Raw genomic sequence first — 27,057 nt, 5'->3', positions numbered from 1 at the left:
TTCAAGTGTTTCTAGTTAAAAATGGATCAGCTGAATCTCTGATCAAGTCAAATTACTCCAGTTTTTGTTGAACTGTGTCAGCATTTTAATCAGGACAGTGGTGTAGTGATATTGTCATTGAACTGGTAATCCAGAAACCCAGAGTGATGCGGCACAGTGGTTAGCACTGCTGCCTCACAGTGCCAGGGACCCATGTTCGATTCCCACCTTGGGCCATTGTCTGTGTAGAGTTTGCACATTCTCCCCGTGTCTGCGTGGGTTTCCTCCCACAGTCTAAAAGACATGCTGGTTAGGTGCATTGACCTAAAAAGGCGCCGGAATGTGGCGACTTGGGGAATTTCATAGTAACTTGTTACTTGCCTTACTTGTGACTAACAAAATAAACTTTAACCATAACTTTCTCTTGGAGCCGGGCAGATGGTGAAATTTGAATTCAATAAAAATCTGAAAAAGTCTAATGATAACCATGAAATCATTGTAGATTGTCATAAAAACCCATCTGGTTCACTGATGTCCTTTAGGGACCTTTACCAGGTTTGACCTACAGGTGATTCCATACCCACAGCAATATGGTTGACTCTTAAACGTAGAAACTAGAAGCAGGAATAGGCCATCGGCTCTTTCCCTCATCCATTATGATCATGGCTGATTATCAAATTCAATGTTCTAATTCCCCCTTCCCCTCAAATCCTTTGATCTCTTTAGCCCTAAGAGCTGTACCAGATTTCTTCTTGAAATCAGACATTTTGGCCTCAACTACTTCCTGTGGTAGAGAATTTCTCACATTCACCACTCTCTGGGTGAAAAAATTTCTCCTCACCTCAGTCCTAAACGTTTTACCCCCTTATCCACACACTGGTTCTGAGCTCCCGTACCATTGGGAACATAAGAACATAAGAAATAGGAGCAGGAGTAGGCCATCTGGCCCTTCGAGCCTGCCCCGCCATTCAATAAGATCACGGCTGATCTGTCGTGGCTCAGTTCCACATTCCCGCCCTCTCCCCATAACCCTTAATCCCCTCTCTTATCAAAAACCCATCAACCCGCGTCTTAAAAATATTTAGCGAGGTAGCCTCCCCCACTTCAACGGGCAGAGAATTCCAGAGATTTACCACCCTTTGAGTAAAGAAGTTCTCCCTCAACTCTGTTCTAAACCGCCCCCCCCCTTTATCTTGAGGCTGTCACATCTGAATCTACCCTGTCTAACCTGGTTAGAATTTTGTAAGTTTCTATGAGATCCCCTCTCACTCTTCTAAACTCCAGTGAATATAATCCAAACTGCCCTCTGAAAATGGTCCAGCAAGCCACTCAGTTCAAAGTTAATTACGGATGGGCAATAAATGCTGGCCCAGCCAGTGACACCCACATCCACTGAACGAATAAGAAAGTAATGATTTGAATTGCTGAGTAATAGGGTGAACTGGAAAATTACTGAAGACATGGGGAGAAATTCATAATTTTATAAAATTAAAAATAGGTTAAGCTGTTTGTGAGCCAGAAGTTCTTTGTTCAATAAGGCATGTGATATTGTTAGGCACCACAATTAGTCTCAGTTGGGATGTGAGCAGTCACACAGGGTTCCCACTCTTGCTTAACTGCTGTTATAGAGTTACAGAGGTTTACAGCATGGAAACAGGCCCTTCGGCCCAACTTGTACATGCCACCCCTTTTTTAACCACAAGTTAGTCTCAATTGCTTGCGTTTGGCCCATATCTCTCTATACTCATCTTACCCATGTAACTGTCACAAAGTTGTACCTGCCTCTACTACTACCTCTGGCAGCTATTCCAGACACTCACCCACCCTCTGTATGAAAAAAATGCCCCTCTGTATGTCTCCCCTCTCACCTTAAACTTATACGCTTTAGTTTTAGACTCCTCTACCTTTGGGAAAAGACACTGACTATCTAGCTGCTTTGTGCCCCTCATTATTTTATAGACCTCTGTGAGATCATTCCTAAATCTCCTACACTCCAGAGAAAAAGACCTGTTTATCCAGCCTGTCCTTATAACTCAAACCATCAAGGTCCCGGTAGCATTCTAGTAAATCTTTTCTGCACTCTTTCTAGTTTAATAATATCCTTTCTATAATAGGGTGACCAGAACTATACACAGTATTCCAAGTGTGGCCTTACTCCAATATCAGTGTTAAGTCCTGCTGGAGCCTGCAAATGGGGATGGATGTTCATTCAGAATAAGATTGACCTGGTTCACTATTTTTGAAAGTTGTCAAAAATGTTGATGATTAATAAATTTTTACAATCTGTATCTGGATTAAAATTGGATTTACTATCTTGCGTCACTTAGAATCATAGAACCGTGGGATGGTTATAGCACAGAATGAAGTAATTTGACCAGTATATCAAACAAAGCTAAAGCCCCTTATCCCTAGACCTATACTTGTAAATTCTTCCTGCACCCTCTCTAATGCCTTCACAACTTTTCTAAAGTGTGGTGCCCAAAATTGGACACATATCTCAGTTTAAATGAAACCAGTGTGTTTTATACAGGTTCCCACCATAATCTTCTTGCTTTTATAATCACAGCCCCATTTGTCACACCCAGGTTGCTATATGCCGCTTTAATCTTTTTCTCAATCTACGCTGTCCCTTTCAATGATTTGTGCATGTAAACCTCTCCAAGGTCCTTCTGCTCCTCTGCCCCCATTTTATATTACTTCTCCTTGTTCTTTCTCCACAAAATGTATAATTTTACACCTCTCTTCATTAAATTTCATCAGCCATGTTGCCTCCCATACCATGTATGGGAGGCAACAGAAACTGATAGCCAAGTTCCGCACACATGAGGATGGCCTCAACCAGGATCTTGGGTTCATGTTGCACTATCTGTAACCCCCATGACTTGCCTGGGCTTGCAACATCACACTTACTGTCCTGTCTGGAGACAATACACATCTCTTTAATCTATGCTTAATGCTATCTCCACTCACATTGTCTGCATCTTTAAGAATTGGTTAGCTGTAAAGACTCACATTCTAATCAGTAATCTATAAACTGTGTGTGCCTTTATATGCCCTGTTTGAGACTAGAACTCTCCAGTCACCTGACGAAGGGGCAAACCCTGAAAGCTTGTGGGTTTATTATCAAATAAATTTGTTGAACTTTAACCTGGTGTTGTAAGACTTATTACTGTGTCTCCCATACCACCAGACTGTCTATGCCTTCTTAAAATCTATCTCTCACAAAGGTCACAATACTTGCATATTTTGTATATCTGCAAATTTTGAAGCTGCACACTTAAGTCTAGGTCATTAATATAGATTAAGAAAAGCAGTATTCCAAATACTGACCCTGGGAACCCCACTGGATGCCTTCCTCCGGTTGAAAAGCAACAATTCACCGCTACTCTCTGTTGCCTGTCACTCGGCCAATTGTATGCATGCTGCCACTGTACTCTGATTCCACAATTCAGTATGCATCTCTACTTCATAAGTTTAAACTGACATTGCTGTTTTAGTTTTTGCGTAGTAACTGAATAATTCCATTTGTTAACAAGAGCCTGAGGAGTTCCTCCTTGAAATCCATTGAGATGTGTTCTAAACTGTAAAGCTCTGTTTGTCACAAGTAAAGAAACAATTTGAATTTATATAGTGCTTTTAATAACCTTGGAGTGTCCAAAACAGCTTATAGCCAACACAATGCTGATAAAATGTGTGTAATGTAATGGGAAGGTGTTTGCCTGGAGTAAGAGGAAATATGATGATATCAGGCAGACAATTGGACGAATAAACTGGAAGGAGGCGTTCTTGGGGACAAGTACTGAAGGAAGGTGGCAGATTTTCAAGGAATGTTTGACTGGAGCTCTGCACGGCAATGTTCCGATGAGACAAAGAGGTTTTGGTAGGTCGCGGGAGCCATGGTGCACGAAGGTTGTGGTGAACCTGGTCAGGAAGAAAAGAAAGGCGTATAAAAGGTTCAGACAGCTAAGAGATGTTAAGGATCTAGAGGAGTATAAGGCTTGTAGAAAGGAGCTTAAAAAGGAAATTAGAGCCAGAAGGGGATGTGAGAAGGCCTTGGCGGGTAAAATTAAGGAGGATCCCAAGGTGTTCTACAAATATGTGAAGAGTAAAAGGATGAGAAGAGAAGGGATAGGACCTATAAAAGGTGAAGGGGGAAAAGTCTGTGTGAAACCGGAAGACATGGCAGAGGTGCTTAATGAGTACTTCGCCTCGGTATTCATGGTGGAAAGTGATCTGGGAGGTTGTACTACAGGTTTATGGCAGACTGAAAAGATTGAGTATGTGGATATTAAGAGAGAGGATGTGTTGGAACTTTTAAATTCTATCAAGATAGATAAGTCGCCGGGACCGGATGGGATGTACCCCAGGTTATTGTGGGAGGTGAGGGAAGTGATTGCAGAGCCCCTGGTGATGATCTTTGCATCGTCGATGGAGACGGGAGAGGTTCCGGAGGATTGGAGGATTGCGGATGTGGTTCCTATTTTCAAGAAAGGGAACAGGGATAGCCCGGGAAATTACCGACCGGTGAGTCTGACCTCAGTGGTTGGTAAGTTGATGGAGAGGATTCTGAGGGACAAGATTAATGAGCATTTAGAGAAGTTTAGAATGATCAGAAATAGTCAGCACGGCTTTGTCAAGGGCAGGTCATGCCTTAAGAGACTAGTTGAGTTCTTTGAAAATGTGACTGAACACGTTGATGAAGGAAGAGCAGTGGACGTGGTTTACATGGACTTCAGCAAGGCGTTTGATAAGGTCCCCCATGCAAGACTTCTTGAGAAGGTGAGAGGGCATGGGATCCAAGGGGCTTTGGCCTTGTGGATCCAGAACTGGCTTGCCTGCAGAAGGCAGAGAATGGTTGTGGATGGGTCTTTTTCTGAATGGAGGTCGGTCACCAGTGGAGTGCCCCAGGGATCTGTTCTAGGACCCTTGCTGTTTGTCATTTTCATAAATGACCTGGATGAGGAAGTGGAGGGATGGGTTAGTAAGTTTGCCGACGATACGAAGGTTGGTGGTGTTGTGGATAGTCTGGAGGGATGTCAGAAGTTGCAGCGTGACATAGATAGGATGCAAGACTGGGTGGAGAAGTGGCAGATGGACTTCAACGCAGATAAATGTGTAGTGGTCCATTTTGGCAGGACCAACCGGATGCAGGAGTACAATATCAAGCGTAGGAGTCTTAGCTGGGTTGAAGAGCAGAGGGGTCTTGGGGTCCGGGTCCATAGGACTCTCAAATTGGCCTCGCAGGTGGAGGATGTGGTCAAGAAGGCGTATGGTGTATTGGCCTTCATTAATCAAGGGATTGAGTTTAGGAGTCAGGAGATAATGCTGCAACTTTATAGGATCCTTGTCAGACCCCACTTGGAGTACAGTGTGCAGTTCTGGTCGCCTCACTACAGGAAGGATATGGAAGCTATTGAGAGGGGGCAGAGGAGATTTACAAGGATGTTGCCTGGATTGGGAGGCATGCCTTATGAAGATAGGTTGAGGGAGCTAGGTCTCTTCTCCCTGGAGAGTCGAAGGTTGAGAGGCGACCTGATAGACGTTTATAAGATGTTGAGAGGAATAGATAGGGTGGATTCTCGGAGGCTGTTTCCCAGGGCTGAAATGGTCGCTACGAGAGGACACAGGTTTAAGGTGCCGGGAAGCAAGTACAGAGGAGATGTTAGGGGTAAGTTTTTCACTCAGAGGGTGGTGAGTGAGTGGAATCGGCTGCCGTCGGTGGTGGTAGAGGCAAACTCGCTGGGGTCTTTTAAAAGACTTCTGGATGAGTATATGGGATCTAATGGCATTGGAAGTTACAGATAGTTCTATGGCTTGGTAGGTATAGATGTGATCGGCGCAACTTGTGGGCCGAAGGGCCTGTTTGTGCTGTAGTGTTCTATGTTCTATCACCTTGTACTTAAGTTAGATACATAACAAAAAGGCTTCTAGTTTCCAATTTGTACAATTCCTTTCTTCATGTCTTTGCCTCTCTCAAATTTAATGACTGGAATTCTACCATCCTGCCCATCACAGGAATCGTAGCGGGCGGGACACGGACCATGCAAAGGCCTTTTAACCTTGGGCAGGACTTTCCAGCTTTGGGACGAGCACGGCCGGAAAATCCTGCCTAATATGTCTCCAATCTCTCCCTCAGGCTTCTTCCCTTCCCCACATTGAGTTCACCCTTTTGCTCTCTGTCCTTTCACCTCACTCTGTCCTTTCCCTCCCTTTTCTCTGAATTTGTTTTCCTCTTTAATTTTCCCTTCCTCTAACTCTGCATCTGTGTTGCTTACTTTGTTCCCTGCCTGCACACTGCTTAGTGACCCCCTCCGTATTGCATGCAATAAATCAAGGTAATTTGGCCCATGAATCACACTATTTTCCAAGACTACAAGGAATTTGGCTATCATGGATTGTAGTATAGTCACTCAATGTGAAGGGGTGTAAAACCTAAAATGTGTGTTTTCCTTTTAGCCACTCTCTGAATAGTATACAGTTGTAGACAATTAGAGCAAAGAGATATTTTTGAAATGTTTCACTGCTACAGTGCCAAAGATTTGAATTGCAACCAATTTTACTGCATTTTGACATATTGAAATGATTATTGTCTGAACAAATAAACAAAAATATCTGGGAATACGCAGCAGTTTAGGCTAACAATGCCTGTGGGAAGTGGTGGGGGGGAGGGGGGGGGGTGCGTGGGTGTTGGTGGGGAGAGAGTTCTCAAGTTTGATGTCTTGTCATAACAGTTTCTAACTGGTAAACTACTCAACAAGTGAATTGACCCTTTGTTTTTCTGTATTTGCAGTGAACAAAGTATATGCCAGGCACGGGCTGCCGTTATGGTGTACGATGATGGCAATAAGAAGTGGGTACCAGCTGGTGGAGCAACTGGATTCAGTAGAGTACATATTTACCACCATACAGGCAACAACACGTTCCGAGTGGTGGGGAGAAAAATTCAGGACCATCAGGTAGAAATAGGTTCAGTTTCATTCTGTGGACATCTCAGTTCAGCACATTGAATGCAAATTCATGAGAATTTTATTTCATTTTGGTTTTTAGTCTGTCACTTTACTTCCCACTTTTTAATTTGGGGCAATTTTAATCTGTTCTGTGACAAAACAAGTTTACTTTTCCATTTTTACTTGGCATATTCTCAGGTGTTTAATCACCATGATTTTAAAAATTATTTTATAGGATGTGGGCATTGTTGGCTATGCCGGCATTTGTGCCCGTCCCTAATTGTCCTTGAGAAGGTGGTGGTGCATTGTGACAATTCAGTATTCTATATAAGTCACTTCCCTTTTGTCAATCTTCTATTAATTTTTAAATTAATTTTCAGGATCTGGTTTTTGCTTGTAGTCAGGACCTGTATTATTCCCCATCCCTAGTTCCCTTTCAAGAAATGCTTGAATCCGTCATCAAAGAAGAAATAGCGAGGCATCTTGAGAAGAATTGTTTGATAGAGCAGACGCAGCACGGATTCGTTAAAGGGAAGTTGTGTCTGACGGATTTATTGTCAAATAGGAGGCAGAGAGTAGGTGTCAATGGGTGCTATTCGGATTGGCAGTTGGTGACTAGTGGAGTGCCCCAGGGATCGGTGCTGGGGCCTCAGCTATTTACCATTTATATAGATGATCTGGAGGAGGGGGCTGAGTGTAGGGTGTTGAAATTTGCTGATGACACAAAGATAAGTGGAAAAGCAAATTGTGCGGAGGGTGTAGAAAGTCTGCAGAGGGATCTAGATAGACTGAGCGAGTGGGCGAGGACCTGGCAGATGGAATACAATGTTGGCAAGTGTGAGGTTATCCACTTTGGTAGCAATAATAGTAGGAAGGACTACTACTTACAGGGCGAAAAGCTGCAGCATGCTACGGTGCAGAGGGACCTGGGGGTCCTTGTGCGTGAGTCGCAAAAACCCAGCCTACAGGTGCAGCAGGTGGTCAGGAAGGCAAATGGGATGCTGGCCTTCATAGTGAGGGGGATTGAATATAAAAGTAGGGAGGTCTTGCTGCAACTGTACAGGGCACTGGTGAGGCCGCAGCTGGAGTACTGTGTGCAGTTTTGGTCGCCGCACTTGCGCAAGGATATTTTGGCCTTGGAGGGAGTGCAGAGGAGGTTCACTAGGCTGATACCGGAGTTGAGGGGGTTGAGCTATGAGGAGAGGCTGAATAGACTGGGCTTGTACTCGTTAGAGTTTAGAAGGATGAGGGGGGATCTTATTGAGACATATAAGATGATGAAGGGGATGGATAGGGTAGAGGTGGAGAGGTTCTTCCCACTCAGAAAGGACAGCAGGACTAGAGGGCACAACCTCAAGATAAGGGGGGGTGCAGTTTAGAATGGAGTTGAGGAGGAACTTCTTCACTCAAAGGGTGGTGAATCTCTGGAATTCCCTGCCCATTGAAGTGGTGGAGGCTACCTCGCTAAATATATTTAAGATGCGGGTAGATAGGTTTTTGGTAGGCAAGGGAATTAAGGGTTATGGGGAGAAAGCGGGAAAGTGGAACTGAGCCACTTCAGATCAGCCATGATCTTATTAAATGGCGGGGCAGGCTCGAGGGGCTAGATGGCCTACTCCTGCTCCTATTTCTTATGTTCTTATGAAGTTGGTGGCAGGCTGCCATCTTGAACCTTTGTGTTCCATTTTGTGAAGCTGCTCTTATAATTTTATGGGGTAGGGAATGATAGAGTTTTGATCCAGTGACCTCGAAGGAACTGTGATGCTGATCGTAGCTGATCATACAACTCAATATCCTGATCACACCCTCCTCCCATTTCCTTTAATAGCTTTAGCCCCAAGAGCTATCTCTGTCTAACTACTTATGAAAACATACAATGTTTTGGCTTCAATTACTTTCTCTAATAGAGAATTCCACAGGCTTACCACTCTCTTGGTGAAGAAATTTCTCCCCATCTCAGTTCTAAATGATCTTCCCCGTATTCTCAGCCTGTGACTCCAGGTTCTGGATTCCCAGACATTTGGAACATCCTTCCTGCATCTGCTCTGTTTAGTTCCATCAGAATTTTGTAAGTTTCTATGAGAACATCTCTCATTTTTCAAACTCCAGTGAATGTAATCTGAACTGACTCAATCTCTCCTCATATGCCAGTCCCACCATCCCATGAATCAGTCTGGTAAATCTTCGCTGCACTTTCTAAGCAAGAACATCATTTCTCAGATAAGGAGGCCAAAACAGTACAGTCAAAACAGCCTGGGGATCTAGTTACTTACCTGTCTTGAGTATACTGAGTGCTAAATTATAAAATCATCTTGATTAGATCCTACTTGGTCTTGCTGTGTGTGTAACTACAATGTATAAAGCCAAAATTAAGTGTCCATGCAGTCTATTTATTCATTTGTGCTTTAGGAGTTGGTCATCGTGGTTGCATCTTCTCATCTGAACTGTCACTCCAGTAATTTCCCCAAACTAGATAAAAAATGAATAACTAGACGGAAGCCAATCACTTGTGTCTAAATGCAGGTGATATGTTGTTGGCAGGCATTGGGTTTGCTGACTGTGCAAGTATTGCTGGGACTGTAGGTGGCACCTATTTTGCACTTTTAGCATTAGCTTGTCTGCACTGTCATGCAACTAAACATAAATGGACAGGAAGTTGTAAAGGACAATTTGAATAACTCCTGTTATGTTATGGAATTCATCTGCCAAGATATAAAGAGACTTAATATTTCCATTTTCATCTTTCTGTTCCAGTATGTGCTCCCACCTAGTGGCTTAGCTGAGAAATGAACAAACCTGAAGAATTTTTTTATTCAGTCATGGGAAGTGGACATTGCTGTCTGGACCATCATTTGTTGCCACCCCTGAGTGGCTCAATCAGTCATTTAAAAACCAGAAATTAGAAGCAGCAGTACGCCATTCGGTTCTTTGAGCCTGCTCCACCATTCATTTTCATCATAGAATCATAAAATTCTACAGTGCAAAAGGAGGCCATTCAGCCCATCGAGTCTGATCATGGAATTCAATATCCTGATCCCCCTTCCTCCCATATCCCTTGATCCCTTCAGCCCCAAAAGCTATATCTAATTTCTTCTTGAAATTGGATAACATTTTGGCCTCAACTACTTTCTGTAGTAGTGGATTCACCATTCACCACCCTATGGGTGAAGAAATTTCTCCTCATTCAGTTTTTTAGCAAGGACATCCATCCTCAGATAAGGACACCAAAACTGCACTCAATACTCCATGTGTGACCACACCAACATCATATACAATTACAGTAAAACACCTCTATTTCTATACTCAAGTTCTCTTGCAATGGAGGCCTTTTGGCTTCTTTACTGCCTGCTGTACCTGCACGCTTACTTTTCAGCGACTGATGCACGAAGGAACCAAGGTCTTGCTGAGTATTCACCTCTCAATTTACACCCATTCAAGTAATAATCTGCCTTACTGTTATTGCTGTCAAAATGGATAACCTCACATTTATCCACATTGTACTGCATCTGCTAAGCACACACTCAGCCTGTCCAAATCATGCTGAAGCATCTCTGCACCTTCCTTACAGCTCACCCTCCCATCCAACTTTGTATCATCAGCGACTTGGCAGATAATACATTCAGTTCCCGCTTCCAAATCATTAATATATGAGAACAGTTGGGGTCCGAGTACAGATTCTATCCATCTCAAGGCATTATCTGCAATCCCATGCGCTTTAACTTTACATTGTAGTCTGCTATGTGGGACCTTGTCGAAAGCCTCTAAAAGTCTAAATATTGTACCATGATTAATTTGACTCTTCCAATCTATATTCAGCTTAAAGTCGCCTATAATTACAGACCACCCCCGCCCCCCCCCCCCCCCCCCCCCAACCGTCTTTCCCACCCTATCCTAGCAACCCTGGGCTAAGGGGAATTTTTTCATGGCCATTCCACCTAACCTGCATATTTTTGGACTGTGGGAGGAAACCAGAGCACCTGGCAGAAACCCACATAGACATGGGGTGAATGTGCAAATTCCACACAGCCTACCCAAGGCCAGGTCCACGACAGATGAGGATATCCCTATAGGACATTAGTGAACCAGATGTGTTTTTACAACAGTTGATATAGTTCTAAATATTTATTGAATTCAGATTTCCCCCATTTGCCATGGTGAGATTGGAATCCAGGTCGCCAGAGCCTTACCTTGGGTCTCTGGATTGAATGACAATACACCTGTGTCACTGCTTTCCCTCATCATGATTGAAGGCATATGTGTCAATGCTGTAAATATTTGTGAAAGCTGCTGTATTGTATATTGAGGATAAGAAAAGTTCATTAGCTCTTATATGCTTGTGTATTTATCTTCCTATATGGAAATAGGTTTAGCGCGACTTTAGTTGTAGTTATTGTCAATGTAGAATTGATTGGCCAAAGGGCCTTTTCTCCACTACTGACAATGACTCATCTGCGATGGCTTTTCTTTCTTCTCCTGCTGTTACCTCTGTTGCTCAAGGACTTTAGCTACAAGCTGCCACATCATCTGAAAACACAACTTAAGTTTCCAAATGACAACATGCTGCTCTACCTCATCATACTTTCCCTATTGGTGGCACAATGGTTAGCACTGCGGTTTCACAGTACCAGGGACCCGGGTTCAATTACGGCTTGGGTCACTGTCTGTGTGCAGTCTGCATGTTCTCTGAATTTTATCAAATTACTTTTTCTTCCATATGAACTTATCTTCTTTATAAAACTCCCATATGTGACCTTTTCAAAGGCTTTGCTGAAATCCATATAAATTATATTGACCACCCTCATCTACACATCTGGCCAGCTCCTCAAAAAATTCAATCGAATTTGTCAGGCATGACCTTCCTCTGACAAGCCATGCTGACTATCCCTGATCAAGCTTTGCCTCTCCAAGAGTGGATACTTTCCTTCAGAATTTTCCCCAGTAGTTTCCCTACTACTGATGTGAGTCTCACTGATTCACTGGTCTGTAGTTCCCTGGCTCATCTCGACAACCCTTCTTAAATAGGGGGTGTTATAGCTGAGTAAGTAAATTATGAAGGGATGTGGGAAATTTTGGCTGAGGTGTATTAGGAAAATACATTAAAAGGTATGAATGTGGATTTGCAATAGATAGTTTTCAATGAACTATTACACATCTTACAGCAGCTATGCATTCTTTCAAGATGCATAAGCATGAAAAATGCCAGTCAACCATGGCTGACAAAAGAAATTAAGGACTGCATAAGATTAAAAGAAGACTTAATAGTTGCCAGAAATAGTAGTAAACTGAGAAATGGGAGATTTTTAAAGTACAGTGAAGGAAGCCCAAGAAAGCGATAAATGGAGAATTGAATATGAATGCAATTAAGCAAAAAACAGGACTACAAAAGTCTTTACAGGTATGTAAAAAAAGAAGCATTTGGCTAAAGAAACGTGGGTTCATTACAGGCAGAGTCAGGGGAATTCATAATGGAAAATAGAGAAATGGCAGAGAAGTGAGGTTGGGAAAGATATACAAAACATGTAAATTATTCCATGGTGGGAATAGTTGTTAAATTGGGAAACTTGGTATAAGTCCTTGGATATGAATCGTCACATATGCTGGTTATAATCCAATTTATTGTTGTGATCTATCTGCTGACTAGCAATGACAAGACAAAGGATGGTGAAAGAAGAAACAACAGAAGTTCATGCAAAACTCTGATTCAGCAGATAAATGTGTAGTGGTCCATTTTGGCAGGATCAATGGGATGAAGGAATACAATATCAAGAGTAGGAGTCTTAGCTGTGTTGAAGAGCAAAGGGATCTTGGGGTCTGGGTCCATAGGACTCTGAAATCGGCCTCGCAGGTGGAGGATGTGGTCAAGAAGGCGTACGGTGTACTGGCCTTCATTAATCGAGGGATTGAGTTTAGGAGTCGGGAAGTAATGCTGCAATTTATAAGACCCTTGTCAGACCCCACTTGGAGTACTGTGCGCAATTCTAGTCGCCTCACTACAGGAAGGACGTGAAAGCTATTGAAAGGGTGCAGAGGAGATCTACAAGGATGTTGCCTGGATTGGGAGGCATGCCTTATGAAGATAGGTTGAGGGAGCTGGGACTCTTCTCCCTGGAGAGACGAAGGTTGAGAGGCGACCTGATAGAGGCTTATAAGACGTTGAGAGGAATAGATAGGGTGGATTCTCAGAGGCTATTTCCCCGGGTTGAAATGGTTGCTACGAGAGGACACAGATTTAAGGTGCTGGGGAGCAAGTACAGAAGTGATGTTAGGGGTAAGTTTTTCACTCAGAGGGTGGTGAGTGAATGGAATCGGCTGCCGTCAGTGGTGGTGGAGGCGAACTCGCTGGGGTCTTTTAAAAGACTTCTGGATGAGTATATGGGATCTGATGGGATTGGGGGTTATAGATAGGTCTATGGCTTAGTAGGTATAGATGTGATCGGCGCAACTTGTGGGCCGAAGGGCCTGTTTGTGCTGTAGTGTTCTATGTTCTATGATTGATCAAAGCACAAAGAATAAAGAAAAATACAGCACAGGAACAGGCCCTTCGCTCCTCCAGGCACATACCAATCATGATGCCCTAAGTAAACTGATGAAAAAACCTTCTGCCCTGACTCAGTCTTTCTCCCTCTATCCCCTCCCTATTCATGTACACCTCCAGCTGCCTCTTAAATGTTGCTCGTGTGCCTGCTTCTATCACCTCCTTTGGCAGCTCTAGCTGTGAGAGGCATTGGGCAGGGGGCGTAATTCCCCAGACAGCCTGCAGCTCAGATTGAAGCCACAAACTGTGTATGCTCAGGAAAAGCAGAAAAGTATCCCAGCTCTGCACCCCCCACCTCCCCCCATTGGATATAGCTTCCCTCTCTCCCAACATTACTGACCCCCTTAACCCCACCCCGCCCCTCTTCCACTTGACTCCCTTGCACATGGTCTCATCATCCCCCGAGTCATAAGAACATAAGAACATAAGAACATAAGAAATAGGAGCAGGAGTAGGCCATCTAGCCCTTCGAGCCTGCCCCGCCATTCAATAAGATCATGGCTGATCTGTCGTGGCTCAGTTCCACTTTCCCGCCCTCTCCCCATAACCCTTAATCCCTTCTCTTATCAAAAACCCATCAACCCGCTTCTTAAAAATATTTAGCGAGGCAGCCTCCACCACTTCAACGGGCAGAGAATTCCAGAGATTCACCACCCTTTGAGTGAAGAAGTTCCTCCTCAACTCCGTTCTAAACCGCCTCCCCTTTATCTTGAGGCTGTGCCCCCTAGTCCTACTGTCTTTTTTGAGCGGGAAGAGTCTCTCCACCTCTATCCTATCCATCCCATTCATCATCTTATACGTCTCAATGAGATCTCCCCTCATTCTTCTAAACTCTAACGAGTACAAGCCTAGTTTATTCAGCCTCTCCTCATAGCTCAATCCCCTCAACTCCGGTATCAGCCTGGTAAACCTCCTCTGCACTCCCTCCAGGGCCAAAATATCCTTGCGCAGGTGCGGCGCCCAAAACTGCACACAGTACTCCAGCTGCGGCCTCACCAATGCCCTATACAGCTGCAGCAAGACCTCCCTACTTTTATATTCAATCCCCCTCGCTATGAAGGCCAGCATCCCATTCGCCTTCCTGACCACCTGCTGCACCTGCAAGCTGGGTTTTTGCAATTCATGCACAAGGACCCCGAGGTCCCTCTGCACCGTCGCCTGCTGCAGTTTTTCGCCACGTAAGTAATAGTCCTTCCTACCATTCTTCCTACCAAAGTGGACCACCTCACACTTGCCAACATTAAATTCCATTTGCCATTTCCTGGCCCATTCGCCCAGCCTATCTAGATCCTTCTGCAGACTCTCCACACCCTCCGCACAATTTGCCGTTCCCCCAATCTTGGTGTCATCAGCAAATTTCGACACCCTGCACTCGGTTCCCTCCTCCAGATCATCTATATAAATGGTAAATAGCTGAGGCCCCAGCACCGACCCCTGGGGCACCCCACTAGTCACCATCCGCCAATCCGAATAGCACCCATTGACCCCCACTCTCTGCCTCCTATTTGACAACCAATCCTCTATCCACGCTAACACCCTACCCCCAACTCCATGTCCCCTGACCTTCTGCAATAACCTCTTGTGAGGTACCTTGTCAAACGCCTTCTGAAAATCCAGAAAGACCACATCCACCGGCTCTCCTCTATCCACTGCCCTAGACACATCCTCATAGAACTCCAGTAAATTTGTCAGACACGACTTCCCTTTAATGAAACCGTGTTGCGTCTGCCCTATCAAGCAATTCCCTTCAAGATGCCTCGCAATTTCCTGCTTAATGATGGCTTAATGATGAGTCCTGATGGCTGAGTGACGTGACCCTCTCTCTCCCTTGTCCCCTGTCGTCAAAGAGGCACAAATCCACCCCACTCTATCAGCACACCTGTAAGTATTGTTTCCCCTCAAAGATAACAGGTCAAACTGCATTAAACTTGCTAGAATGCTCTAATGCATAATTTGCCCAAACTGCCTGCAGCTGACCTGCCCTAGCAAGGGACAACTCCATAAAAAGCCCAAGGATGGACAGACAGGCAGGCAATGCAGGAGGAGATGGCCTCCAGGAAGACGCTGATTTGGCCAGGTTGCTGGAGACAGTGGAGGCAAGGCTGTTCACCCTCTTCCCCCCTGCAGGATGCCGTCCCAGAGGAAGAACATAGAACATTACAGCGCAGTACAGGCCCTTCGGCCTTCGATGTTGCGCCAACCAGTGGAACCAATCTAATGACCCTCTAACCTAAACTATTCCAATGTTATCCATATGCCTATCCACTGACCATTTGAATGCCCTTAAAGTTGGCGAGTCCACAACTGTTGCAGGCAGGGCATTCCACGACCTTACTACCCTCTGAGTAAAGAACCTACCTCTGACATCCGTCCTATAATTACCACCCCTTAATTTAAAGCTATGTCCCTTTGTGTTAGCCATCACCATCCGAGGTAAAAGGCTCTCACTGTTCACCCTATCCAATCCTCTGATCATCTTGTATGCCTCAATCAGGTCACCTCGTAACCTTCTTCTCTCCAGTGAAAATAATCTCAAGTCCCTCAGCCTTTCCTCATAAGACCTTCCCACCATACCAGGCAACATCCTGGTAAACCTCCTCTGCGCCCTTTCCAATGCCTCCACATCTTTCTTATAATGCGGCGACCAGAACTGTACGCAATACTCCAAGTGCGGTCGCACCAGAGTTTTGTACAGTTGTAACATGACCTCTCGGCTCCGAAATTCAATCCCTCTACCAATAAAAGCTAACACACCGTACGCCTTCTTAACAACCTTATCAACCTGGGTGCCAACTTTCAGGGAGCTATGCACATGTACCCTGAGATCTCTCTGCTGGTCGACACTACTAAGAGTCCTTCCATTAGCCCTATATTCTGTACTCCTGTTATTCTTACCAAAGTGAATCACGTCACACTTTTCCGTATTAAACTCCATCTGCCACCTCTCGGCCCAGCTCTGCAGCTTATCTATGTCCCTCTGCAAACTGTAACATGCATCCTCACTGTCTACAACTCCTCCGACTTTGGTGTCGTCAGCAAATTTACTAATCCATCCTCCTACACCCTCATGGGTGTAGAAGGGATGGAAATGCAGTCTGGAAGGCAGTGGCAGCATGTATTAATGCCAGGGCACTTGCCAGGAGAACCGGGAAACAGTGCTGCAAAAAAACTGAACGACCTCATTCGGGCAGCAAGGGTGAGTGTTGCACCTTATCTAGCATTTTCCCTCTAAATGAACCCAGATCATCCCCATCCCCAGTACCCTGCCTGCTTTGAGCTCCTGACCCCCAAGCACCTCCTTTGTTTACCCCCCACTCCACAACCATTGCCCTCTGACTGCCACGTCCTGAAACCCTGCAGGATTATGAAGGGTATAGATAGAGTGAACAGTGGGAAGCTTTTTCCCAGGTCGGAGGTGACGATCACAAGGGGTCACAGGCTTAAGGTGAGAAGGGCGAGGTTTAACTCAGATATCAGAGGGATGTTTTTTACACAGAGGGTGGTGGGGACCTGGAATGCACTGCCAAGTAGGGTGGTGGAGGCAGACATGCTGGGATCGTTTAAGAACATAAGAAATAGGAGCAGGAGTAGGCCATCTAGCCCTTCGAGGCTGCCCCGCCATTCAATATCATGGCTAATCTGAAGTGGATCAGTTCCACTTTCCCGCTTTCTCCCCATAACCCTTTATTCCCTTGTCTGTCAGAAATCTATCTACCCATGACTTAAATATATTCAACGAGGTAGCCTCCACCATTTCAACGGGCAGAGAATTCCAGAGACTCACCACCCTTTGAGTGAAGAAGTTCCTCCTCAACTCTGTTCTAAACTGCCTCCCCCAACTCCTTATTTTGAGGCTGTGCCCTCTAGTTCTGTTTTCCTTTCTAAGCGGGAAGAATCTCTCTACCTCTACCCTATCTAGCCCCTTCATTATCTTGTAAGTCTCTATAAGATTCCCCCTCAGCCTTCTAAACTGTACAGACCCAGTCTATTCAATCTCTCTTCATAGGCTAACCCCCTCATCTCCGGTACCAGCCTGGTGAACCTTCTCTGTACTCCCTCCCAGGCCAATATATCCTTTTGCAAATGCAGTGACCAAAATGCTCACAGTACTGCAGATGCGGCCTCACCAGTGCCCTGTATAGTTGCAGCAAGACCTCCCTGCTTTTATATTCTATCCCCCTCGCTACAAAGGCCAACATTCCATTCGCCTTCTTGACCACCTGCTGCACCTGCAGACTGGGTTTTTGTGACTCATGCACAAGGACCCCCAGGTCCCTCTGCCCTGTAGCACGCTGCAGCTTTTCGCCCTTTAAATAATAATCCCTCTTACTATTATTTCTACCAAAGTGGATAACCTCACATTTGCTAACGTTATACTCCATCTGCCAGGTCCTCGCCCACTCACTCAGCCTATCCAGATCTCTCTGCGGACTTTCCGCGCCTTCCACGCAATTTGCTGTTCCACTCATCTTCGTGTCATCAGCAAATTTTGTTACCTACTCTCAGCCCCCTCCTCCAGATTGTGTATGTAAATGGTAAACAGTTGAGGTGCCAGCACCGATCCCTGTGGCACTCCACTAGTCACCAACTGCCAACCAGAATAGCATTCATTGATTCCATAAGAACATAAGAAATAGGAGCAGGAGTAGGCTATCTAGCCCTTCGAGCCTGCCCCACCATTCAATAAGATCATGGCCGATCTGAAGTGGCTCAGTTCCACTTTCCCGCTTTCTCCCCATAACCCTTAATCCCCCTGCCTACCAAAAACCTATCTACCCGTGTCTTAAATATATTTAGCGAGGTAGCCTCCACCACTTCAACAGGCAGAGAATTCCAGAGATTCACCACCCTTTGAGTGAAGAAGTTCCTCCTCAACTCTGTTCTAAACTGCCCACCCCCCCTTATCTTGAGGCTGTGCCCTCTAGTCCTGCTGTCCTTTCTGAGCGGGAAGAACCTCTCCACCTCTACCCTATCCATCCCCTTCATCATCTTATATGTCTCAATAAGATCCCCTCTCATCCTTCTAAACTCTAACGAGTACAAGCTCAGTCTATTCAGCCTCTCCTCATAGCTCAACCCCCTCAACTCCGGTATCAGCCTAGTGAACCTCCTCTGCACTCCCTCCAAGGCCAAAATATCCTTGCGCAAGTGCAGCGACCAAAACTGCACACAGTACTCCAGCTGCGACCTCACCAGTGCCCTGTACAGTTGCAGCAAGACCTCCCTACTTTTATATTCAATCCCCCTCGCTATGAAGGCCAGCATCCCATTTGCCTTCCTGACCACCTGCTGCACCTGTAGGCTGGGTTTTTGCGACTTACGCACAAGGACCCCCAGGTCCCTCTGTACCGTAGCATGCTGCAGCTTTTCGTCCTTTAAATAGTAATCCCTCCTACTATTATTCCTACCAAAGTGGATAACCTCACACTTGCCAACATTGTATTCCATCTGCCAGGTCCTCGCCCACTCGCTCAGCTTATCTAGATCCCTCTGCAGACTTTCTACACCCTCCGCACAATTTGCTTTTCCACTTATCTTTGTGTCATCAGCAAATTTCAACACCTTACACTCGGCTCCCTCCTCCAGATCATCTATATAGATGGTAAATAGCTGAGGCCCCATCACCGATCCCTGGGGCACTCCACTAGTCACCAACTGCCAATCCGAATAGCACCCATTGACACTCACTCTCTGCCTCCTATTTGACAGCCAATCCCCTATCCACGCTAACACCCTACCCCCAACTCCATGCCCCCTAACCTTCTGTAACAACCTTTTCTGCGGCACCTTATCAAACGCCTCTGAAAATCGAGAAACACCACATCCACCGGTTCCCCTCCATCCACCGCACTAGACACATCCTCATAGAATTCCAATAAATTCGTCAGACACGACTTCCCCTTAACAAATCCGTGCTGCGTCTGCTCTATCAAACAATTCTTCTCAAGATGCCTCGCTATTTCCTCTTTGATGATGGATTCAAGCATTTTTCCTACAACAGACGTTAAACTAACTGGCCTATAATTCCCTGCCTTTTGCCTGCTACCCTTTTTAAACAGCAGCATAACATTAGCCGTTTTCCAATCTTCCGGCACTTTCCCAGAATCCAGCGAGGTTTGGAAAATAATCACTAAGGCATCCACTATCACCTCCGCCATTCCCTTCAGAACCCTCTCTGCTTCCTGTTAGACAACCAATCCTCAATCCACGCTAACAGCTTACCCCCAACTCTGTGCACCCTAACCTTTTGCAGCAACCTTTTGTGAGGCACCTTTTCGAACGCCTTCTGGAAGTCTAAAAACACCACATCCACCGGTTCCCCTCTGTCTACTGCACTAGTCATATCCTCATAGAAATCTAATAAATTCGTTAAACATGACTTCCCCTTCACGAATCCGTGCTGCGTCTGCTTGATCAAACCGTTCTTTTCTAGGTGCTATTTATTCCTTGATGATGGATTCTAGCATTTTTCCAACTACAGACGTTAAGCTAACTGGCCTATAATTCCCTGCCTTTTGCCTGCTACCTTTTTTAAACAGCAGCGTAACATTAGCCATTTTCCAATCTTCTAGCACTTCCCCAGAGTCCAGCGAATTTTGATAAATAATTACTAAGGCATCTGCTATCACCTCTGCCATTTCTTTCAGAACCCTGGGATGCATTCCATCCAGTCCCGGGGACTTGTCTACCTTCAGTCCCGTTAGTCTATCAAGCACTACCTCTCTAGTGACAGTAATCACATTAAGGACCTCATCTCCTACCATCCTTCTATCTTTAATATTCGGCAAGCTATGTGTGTCCTCCTCCGTGAAGACAGACCCAAAAACTTATTTAAAGCCTCAGCCATTTCCTCATTACCCACCGCTAAATCCGCCTTCTCGCCCTCCAAGGGTCCAACATTCACTCTAGCCAGTCTCTTCTTCTTTAAATATTTGTAAAAACTTTTACTATCATTTTTTATATTTAGAGCTAGTTTAGCTTCATACTCTATCTTTCCTTTCTTTATCGCTTTCTTAGTCATTCTTTGTTGTTTATAAAATCTTTCCCAATCTTCTAATTGCCCACTATTTTTAGCCGCTCTGAATGCATCAGCTTTTAATTTAATACTCTCCTTTATTTCCTTTGATAACCACAGCTGGTTATCTCTTCTCTTACAATCCTTCTGTATCATTGGAATATATTTCTTCTGAGTACCGAAAAAGATCTCCTTAAAAATCCTCCACTGTTCCTCAGCCGTCCTATCAACCAATCTGCGCCCCCAATCTACATTCGCCAATTCCACCCTCGTCTAATCATACTCCCCTCTGTTCAAACAGAGGACACATGTTCGGGACCCTACTTTCTCATCCTCCATCTGCATCAGAAATTCAACCATACTATGATCACTCGTCCCAAGAGGATCCTTCACAAGAAGATCCCTAATTCTATCTGCCTCGTTACACAGTACCAGATCTAAGATAGCTTGCTCCCTTGTAGGTTCCGTTACATACTGTTCAAGCAAACTGGTATGCAGACAGCAGTAAGAAGACTTACCTGGATAGTCACATGAGCAGACTGGGAATGGAGGGACACAAACGAATGGTCTCGTCGGACCAATGAGCGGCACAGGCTTGGAGGGCCGAAGGGCCTGTTTCCTGTGCTGTACTGTTCTTTGTTCTTTGACTCGTGCCATCAGATTCTACAAGGCTCCTTCTGTTCCCACAGGAGAAGAATACCCATAATTGCCGGGGGAGGGCGAAGGCAGGGAGTAGAGTGCCTGAAATCCAGGTCCTCACCCCTTTAAGGAACAGGCATTAGAGATTGTGGGAAAGGAGAGGATGTAGGCCATTAGCGACTGCAGGGTCAGGCTGGAGCATTAGAAGTGAGCACCGGTCAATCCTCCACTTGTTTAAGTTAAAAAGTTTATTTAAAGTTTAAAGTTTACGAGTGTCACAAGTAGGCTTAGATTAACACTGCAATGAAGTTACTGTGAAATTCCCTTAGTCGTCACACTTCGGTATCTGTTCAGGTACACTTGAGGGCGAATTTAATATGGTCAATGCATCTAACCAGTACGTCTTCCAGAGTGGGATCAGCAGAACAGTGCTGAGACACAGCAGCCTTTGGCTGTTTTTGTTGGAGAAATCTCAAGTAAATTGCATGCACCCCAGATTCCTCTCCCTCCTTTGCACTTAACCTTGTGTCATGTTGCAAGAAGGGAACCTGACATGCCTGGGCCCTCTGGCATCGCGGCCCCCCCCACAGCTGCTGCCAGCCATCCTGTCCCTGACAGCTCGGAAGACTCCTCGGAGGAAACGGATGAAGTGACCTTCGAGGTGGTACCAGATTTGTGTTAGCTTCTACCTTGCAACTCACCATCCCAGTGACTGTCACATCGGTGGGTCAAGTTACTGGTGAGGCATCTGGGTCACTGTCTGGTGCACACAACACATCTGCTGATGTACGTCGGTTGGAGGAGGGAATGTCCCAGGCTTTTGGCATGTGGGACCTGCTGGAGGTGAAGGCTCAGCTGGCTCCAGGCAAATGCTGGGCCTCTGTGATCACTTCTCCCTCAGCTGCTTGAGACGCAGCAACAGAGCCACGGAATGCAGGAGGGGCTGATAGCCACACTGGACTGACTGCGAGGCCGTTGGGAGGGTCCCAAAGCTTTCAGGTGGACCAGCTATTGTCTAGCTTGCGTGGTTCCTAGGCCAACATTGCAAGGGTGGTGTCCATGGAAAGCCTGGGGCAGGGAATCCTCACCATGAGTGGCAGGCTCCAAGCAATGGCTGAGTCTCAGCAGGCCACAGCAGAATCCCAGAGCGTCACAGCAGGCCACAGCTGAGTCACAGCAGGCCACAGCTGAGAACCTCAAGAGGCTAATCGAGATTCTGCAGCCCATGACCAAAAGTCTCGAGAGCTTGCAGGAGACCCAGCAGGACAATGCTGAGACACAGCAGGTTATGGCTGCAGCCCTTGAGAACATGGCTCACTCATAGAGGGCTGTAGAGCGTGGCCCAGTCTCAGAGAGCACTTGCTGCTGCCATTGACAGTGGCCCCTGACTGACAGGGCCACTGCAGAAAGCTGGAACACATGGTAAGAACGCAGGTGACCTCCAGTTATGGCAGTGCCAGGTGATGCTGGAACTCACTGCAGAAGCACTGCTGTCCCATGGAGTGACTCAGAGGTCCACAGGAATCCCGAGAAAGGAGGAAGGGCTTGAACCTTCCACTCAAGAGACTGCAGCTGTGGCTGTGCCTTCTGACTTCCCCCTTACCTACATTGGGGCATCTCAGAGATACTGGGATGAACAGAGTGCCATGGATACATCCCTGACACCTGGAAGCCGGCCAGGGCCCTCAAGGTCCAGGCCCTCTAAAGGATAGGGTTATCACAGGCCACAGAGAAATAATAATGATGTCTTGAGGAGTTAGCATAATGGAGAAGGAGGTGCTGGAAGTCTTAAAGCGCATCAAGTTAGATAAATCCCCTGGACCTGATGAAGTGTATCCCAGGACATTGTAGGAGGCTAGGGAGGAAATTGCGGGTCCCCTAGCAGAGCTATTTGAATTATTGACAGCCACAGGTGAGGTGCCTGAAGATTGTAGAGTGGCAAATGCTGTGCATTAGTTTAAAAAGGGCTGCAGGGAATAGCCTGGGAACAACAGGCTGGTGAGTCTCACTTTTGTAGCAAGTACGTTGTTGGAAGGTATTCTGAGTCTCAGGATCTACAGCATTTAGAGAGGCAAGGATTAATTAGGGACAGTCATTATTGCTTTGTGGGCGTCTCATAAATTTGATTTAGTTTTTTGAAGAGGTAACCAAGAAGATAGATGAGGGCAGTGCAGTTGATGTTGTCTACATGGACTTTAGCAAGGTCTTTGATAAGGTACCACATGGGTAGTTTGTTGCATAAAGTTAAATCTCCCGGGATGCAGGGTGAGATAGTCAAATGGATACAAAATTGGCTTGACGACAGAAGACAGAAAGTGTTTGTAGAGGGTTGGTTTTCAAACTCAGGGATCAGTGCTGGGTCCACTGTTAATTGTCATTTATATTAGTGATTTGAGTAAAAATGTAGGAGGCAAGGTTAGTAAGTTTGCAGATGACCAAGTTTGGTGGCATAGTGGACAGTGAAGAAGGTTATTTAGGATCGCAATGGGATCTTGATCAATTGGGCTAGTGGACTGACGAATGGCAGATGGAGTTTAATTTAGATAAATCCGAAATGATGCATTTTCGTAGATTGAACCAGGGCAGGATTTACTCAGTTAATGGTAGGGCATTGGGAAGAATTATAGAGCAGAACAAAGAGATCGAGGGGTACAGATTCATAGCCCCTTGAAAGTAGAGTCACAGGCAGACAGAGTGGTGAAGAAGGCATTCAGCATGCTTGGTTTCATTGGTCAGAACATTGAATACAGGAGTTGGGACGTTTTATTGAAATTGTACAAGACATTGGTAAGGCCACACTTGGAATACTGTGCACAGTTCTGGCCACCTTATTATGGAAGGGATATTATTAAACTAGAAAGAGTGCAGAAAAGATTTACTAGGATGAACATAGAACATAACAGCGCAGAACAGGCCCTTCGGCCCACGATGTTGCGCCAACCAGTTAAAAAACAATGACCCTCTAACCTAAACCAATCCCTTTCCATCCATAAACCTATCCACGGATCTCTTAAACGCCCCCAAACTAGGCGCATTTACAACTGCAGCAGGCAGGGCATTCCAATCCCTCACCACCCTCTGGGTAAAGAACTTACCCCTGACATCCGTCCTATAACTACCCCCCCCTTAATTTAAAGCCATGCTCCCTCGTGCTAGTTTTCTCCATCCGAGGAAAAAGGCTATCACTGTCCACCCTATCTAAACCTCTAATCATCTTATATGTTTCAATAAGATCCCCTCTTAGCTGCCTTCTTTCTAACGAAAACAACCCCAAATCCCTCAGTCTCTCCTCATAGGACCTCCCCTCCATACCAAGCAACATCCTGGTAAACCTCCTCTGCACCCTCTCCAAAGCCTCCACATCCTTCCTGTAATGTGGGGACCAGAACTGCACACAATACTCCAAGTGCGGCCGCACCAGAGTTGTGTACAGTTGCAACATGATGCTGCGACTCCTAAATTCAATCCCCCTACCAATAAACGCCAAGACACCGTATGCCTTCTTAACAACCCTATCTACTTGATTCCCAACTTTCAGGGATCTATGTACACATACACCTAGATCCCTCTGTTCATCCACACTATTCAGAGTCCTCCCGTTAGCCCTATACTCTACACATCTGTTATTCCTGCCAAAGTGAATTACCTCACACTTCTCCGTATTAAACTCCATCCGCCACCTCTCGGCCCAGCTCTGCAACCTGTCCAAGTCTCCCTGCAAACTATGACACCCTTCCTCACTATCTACCACACCTCCGACTTTGGTGTCATCAGCAAATTTACTAATCCACCCAACTATACCCTTATCCAGATCATTAATAAAAATTACAAACAGCAGTGGCCCCAAAACAGATCCCTGAGGCACACCACTTGTAACTGAACTCCATGATGAATATTTACCATCAACCACCACCCTGTGTCTCCTATCTGCTAGCCAATTCCTGATCCAATTACCTAGATTGCCCCCAATCCCATACATCTGCATTTTCTGCAGAAGCCTTCCATGGTGAACCTTATCAAACGCCTTACTAAAATCCATATATACCACGTCAACTGCCTTACCCCCATCTAACTCTTTGGTCACTTTCTCAAAAAACTCCATAAGGTTAGTAAGGCACGACCTACCCGCTACAAAACCATGCTGACTATCTCCAATCAATTCTACTAAGACTTGATGCTACTGGGACTTGATAGTTTGAGTCTAAGGAGAGGCTGGATAGACTGGGATTTCTTTCTCTGGAATGTAGGAGAAAAGGGATGATCTTATAGAGGTCTATAAAATAATGAGGGGCATAGATCAGCTAGTTGGTGAATATCTTTTCCCAAATGTAGGGGAGTCTAAAACTAGAAGGCATAGGTTTAAGGCAAGAGGGGAGAGATACAAAAGTGTTCAGAGGGGCAATTTTTTCACACAGAGGGTGGTGAGTGTCTGGAACAAGCTGCCAGAGGCAGTAGTAGAGGCAGGTACAATTTTGTTTTTTGAGAAGCACTTAGACAGTTACATGGTTAAGATGGATATAGAGGGATATGGGCCAAATGTGGGTGATTGGGATTAGCTTAGGGTTTAAAAAAAAGAGCTGCATGGAAAAGTTGGGCCGAAAGGCCTGTTTCCATGCTGTAAACCTCTATGGCGAGGCGCAGGCGTTAGCTGGCCACCTCCACCTCCAATGTACTTCCTGGGGACACATCAAGACGTAGTGGGAGGCCACATAAAGTTGTAGCAGCACTAAGATGGCACGGGTCAACACTAAGTAGATAGAATATTTAGACTATTTAAAATCTCACGTTCACATGTTTTTATATTATGGGGGTTTTTTTTGAAAGCGCTATTATTGGCATCAGTAAGTGTTATTTCACCCCACACTTGTGACTAACTTCTCTAATTGGCCTCTACTTCCTAATCCTGACAGTTGTCGGTGGGACCCTGCTGACCCTGGAGTCCCCTCAGTACACTGCTACTGAGAAAGCCAAGGCGCTTAAATAAATCACTGGCTACAGTGGGTTATATGCAATGCGAGTGGCTTACAGCATTTGCCATGACATTCCAGAATGCACGAGAGAGCCCATCCCCCACCAGCAACAGTGCTTTCTGCTGCCTGCACTAGGACCCAGAGCTGGGTCTTTGCTGAAAGTCTGAAGTTGGACCCCGTGAACAACAGTAACCCCTCCCCCGACCTAAAATGCAACATAGCCACCACAAAATGACCTCCTGTGAGCAGCACGGAGCAGTTTGAAAGCAGAGAATTACCTCCTCGCTCACCCTCTCTATTCAATCGTCTGAATGCAGCTTTAACACATGAGGTGCTTTCCTGATTATTTTGGCTGCAGCGAACAAGATGGTTAAGACAGGTGAGTTGGGATGATTGAGAATGAAGCTCGCTAATTACATGAATGCAAAATAATGCAAATTGACATTTTGGGTTGGGATCTCGATCATGCCAATTTTTATTCTTGGTAAAATGAACAATGGGCGCGAAAGCACTATCATTCCCGCACGTCCTATCACGCCTGATTTTATGATGATTTCCTGCCACAAAATGGGTGTAATGAGGTTGTAATATTCTGCCCTATGACTCTGTGGACACATCTTTAGTTGAAACACATGATTGCAGTAGAGCTACAGAAGGTCATTTAAGTTGCTCGGCTTTTCTTGCACAGCTTCAGTTTCAGCAGCTTCAAAGGTTTTTCTGAAATCACTGGATACAGTATAACCTTCCTCTCGACAAGTCATTTCTCAATAAAACTATCTGTCAAAATTTAAATTAGGAACAACACTAACAAATAGAGGATCAACAACTAAGTCATATTTTAAATTAACTATATAATAGAATTGGTAAACAATTTCTATATTCACCCATATCAACATGTTTTTATTTAACAAACTTTCTGGAGAGAAATCACTGTCACATGCAACATAAAGTTACTCTGTTGATCCTGTATGC

At 45.3% G+C, this 27,057-nt stretch overlaps 1 protein-coding gene across 3 annotated transcripts in view; it reads left to right on the top strand.

The window, feature by feature from the left end:
- Nucleotides 1-27,057, top strand: part of enah (ENAH actin regulator) — a 561,715-nt gene that overhangs the window by 213,123 nt on the left and 321,535 nt on the right. For all 3 annotated transcript variants that reach the window (XM_080193082.1, XM_080193083.1, XM_080193085.1), the window contains exon 2: nt 6,770-6,935. In XM_080193082.1, the coding sequence (XP_080049208.1) occupies nt 6,770-6,935 (166 nt within the window). The remainder of the gene's footprint in view (nt 1-6,769; nt 6,936-27,057) is intronic.

This window comes from Carcharhinus amblyrhynchos, chromosome 7 (genome assembly GCF_965287045.1).
Source record: "Carcharhinus amblyrhynchos chromosome 7, sCarAmb.v2.hapA, whole genome shotgun sequence".
In the NCBI taxonomy this organism is placed as follows: Eukaryota; Metazoa; Chordata; class Chondrichthyes; order Carcharhiniformes; family Carcharhinidae; genus Carcharhinus; species Carcharhinus amblyrhynchos.
This window is presented reverse-complemented; position numbering and strand designations above follow the sequence as displayed.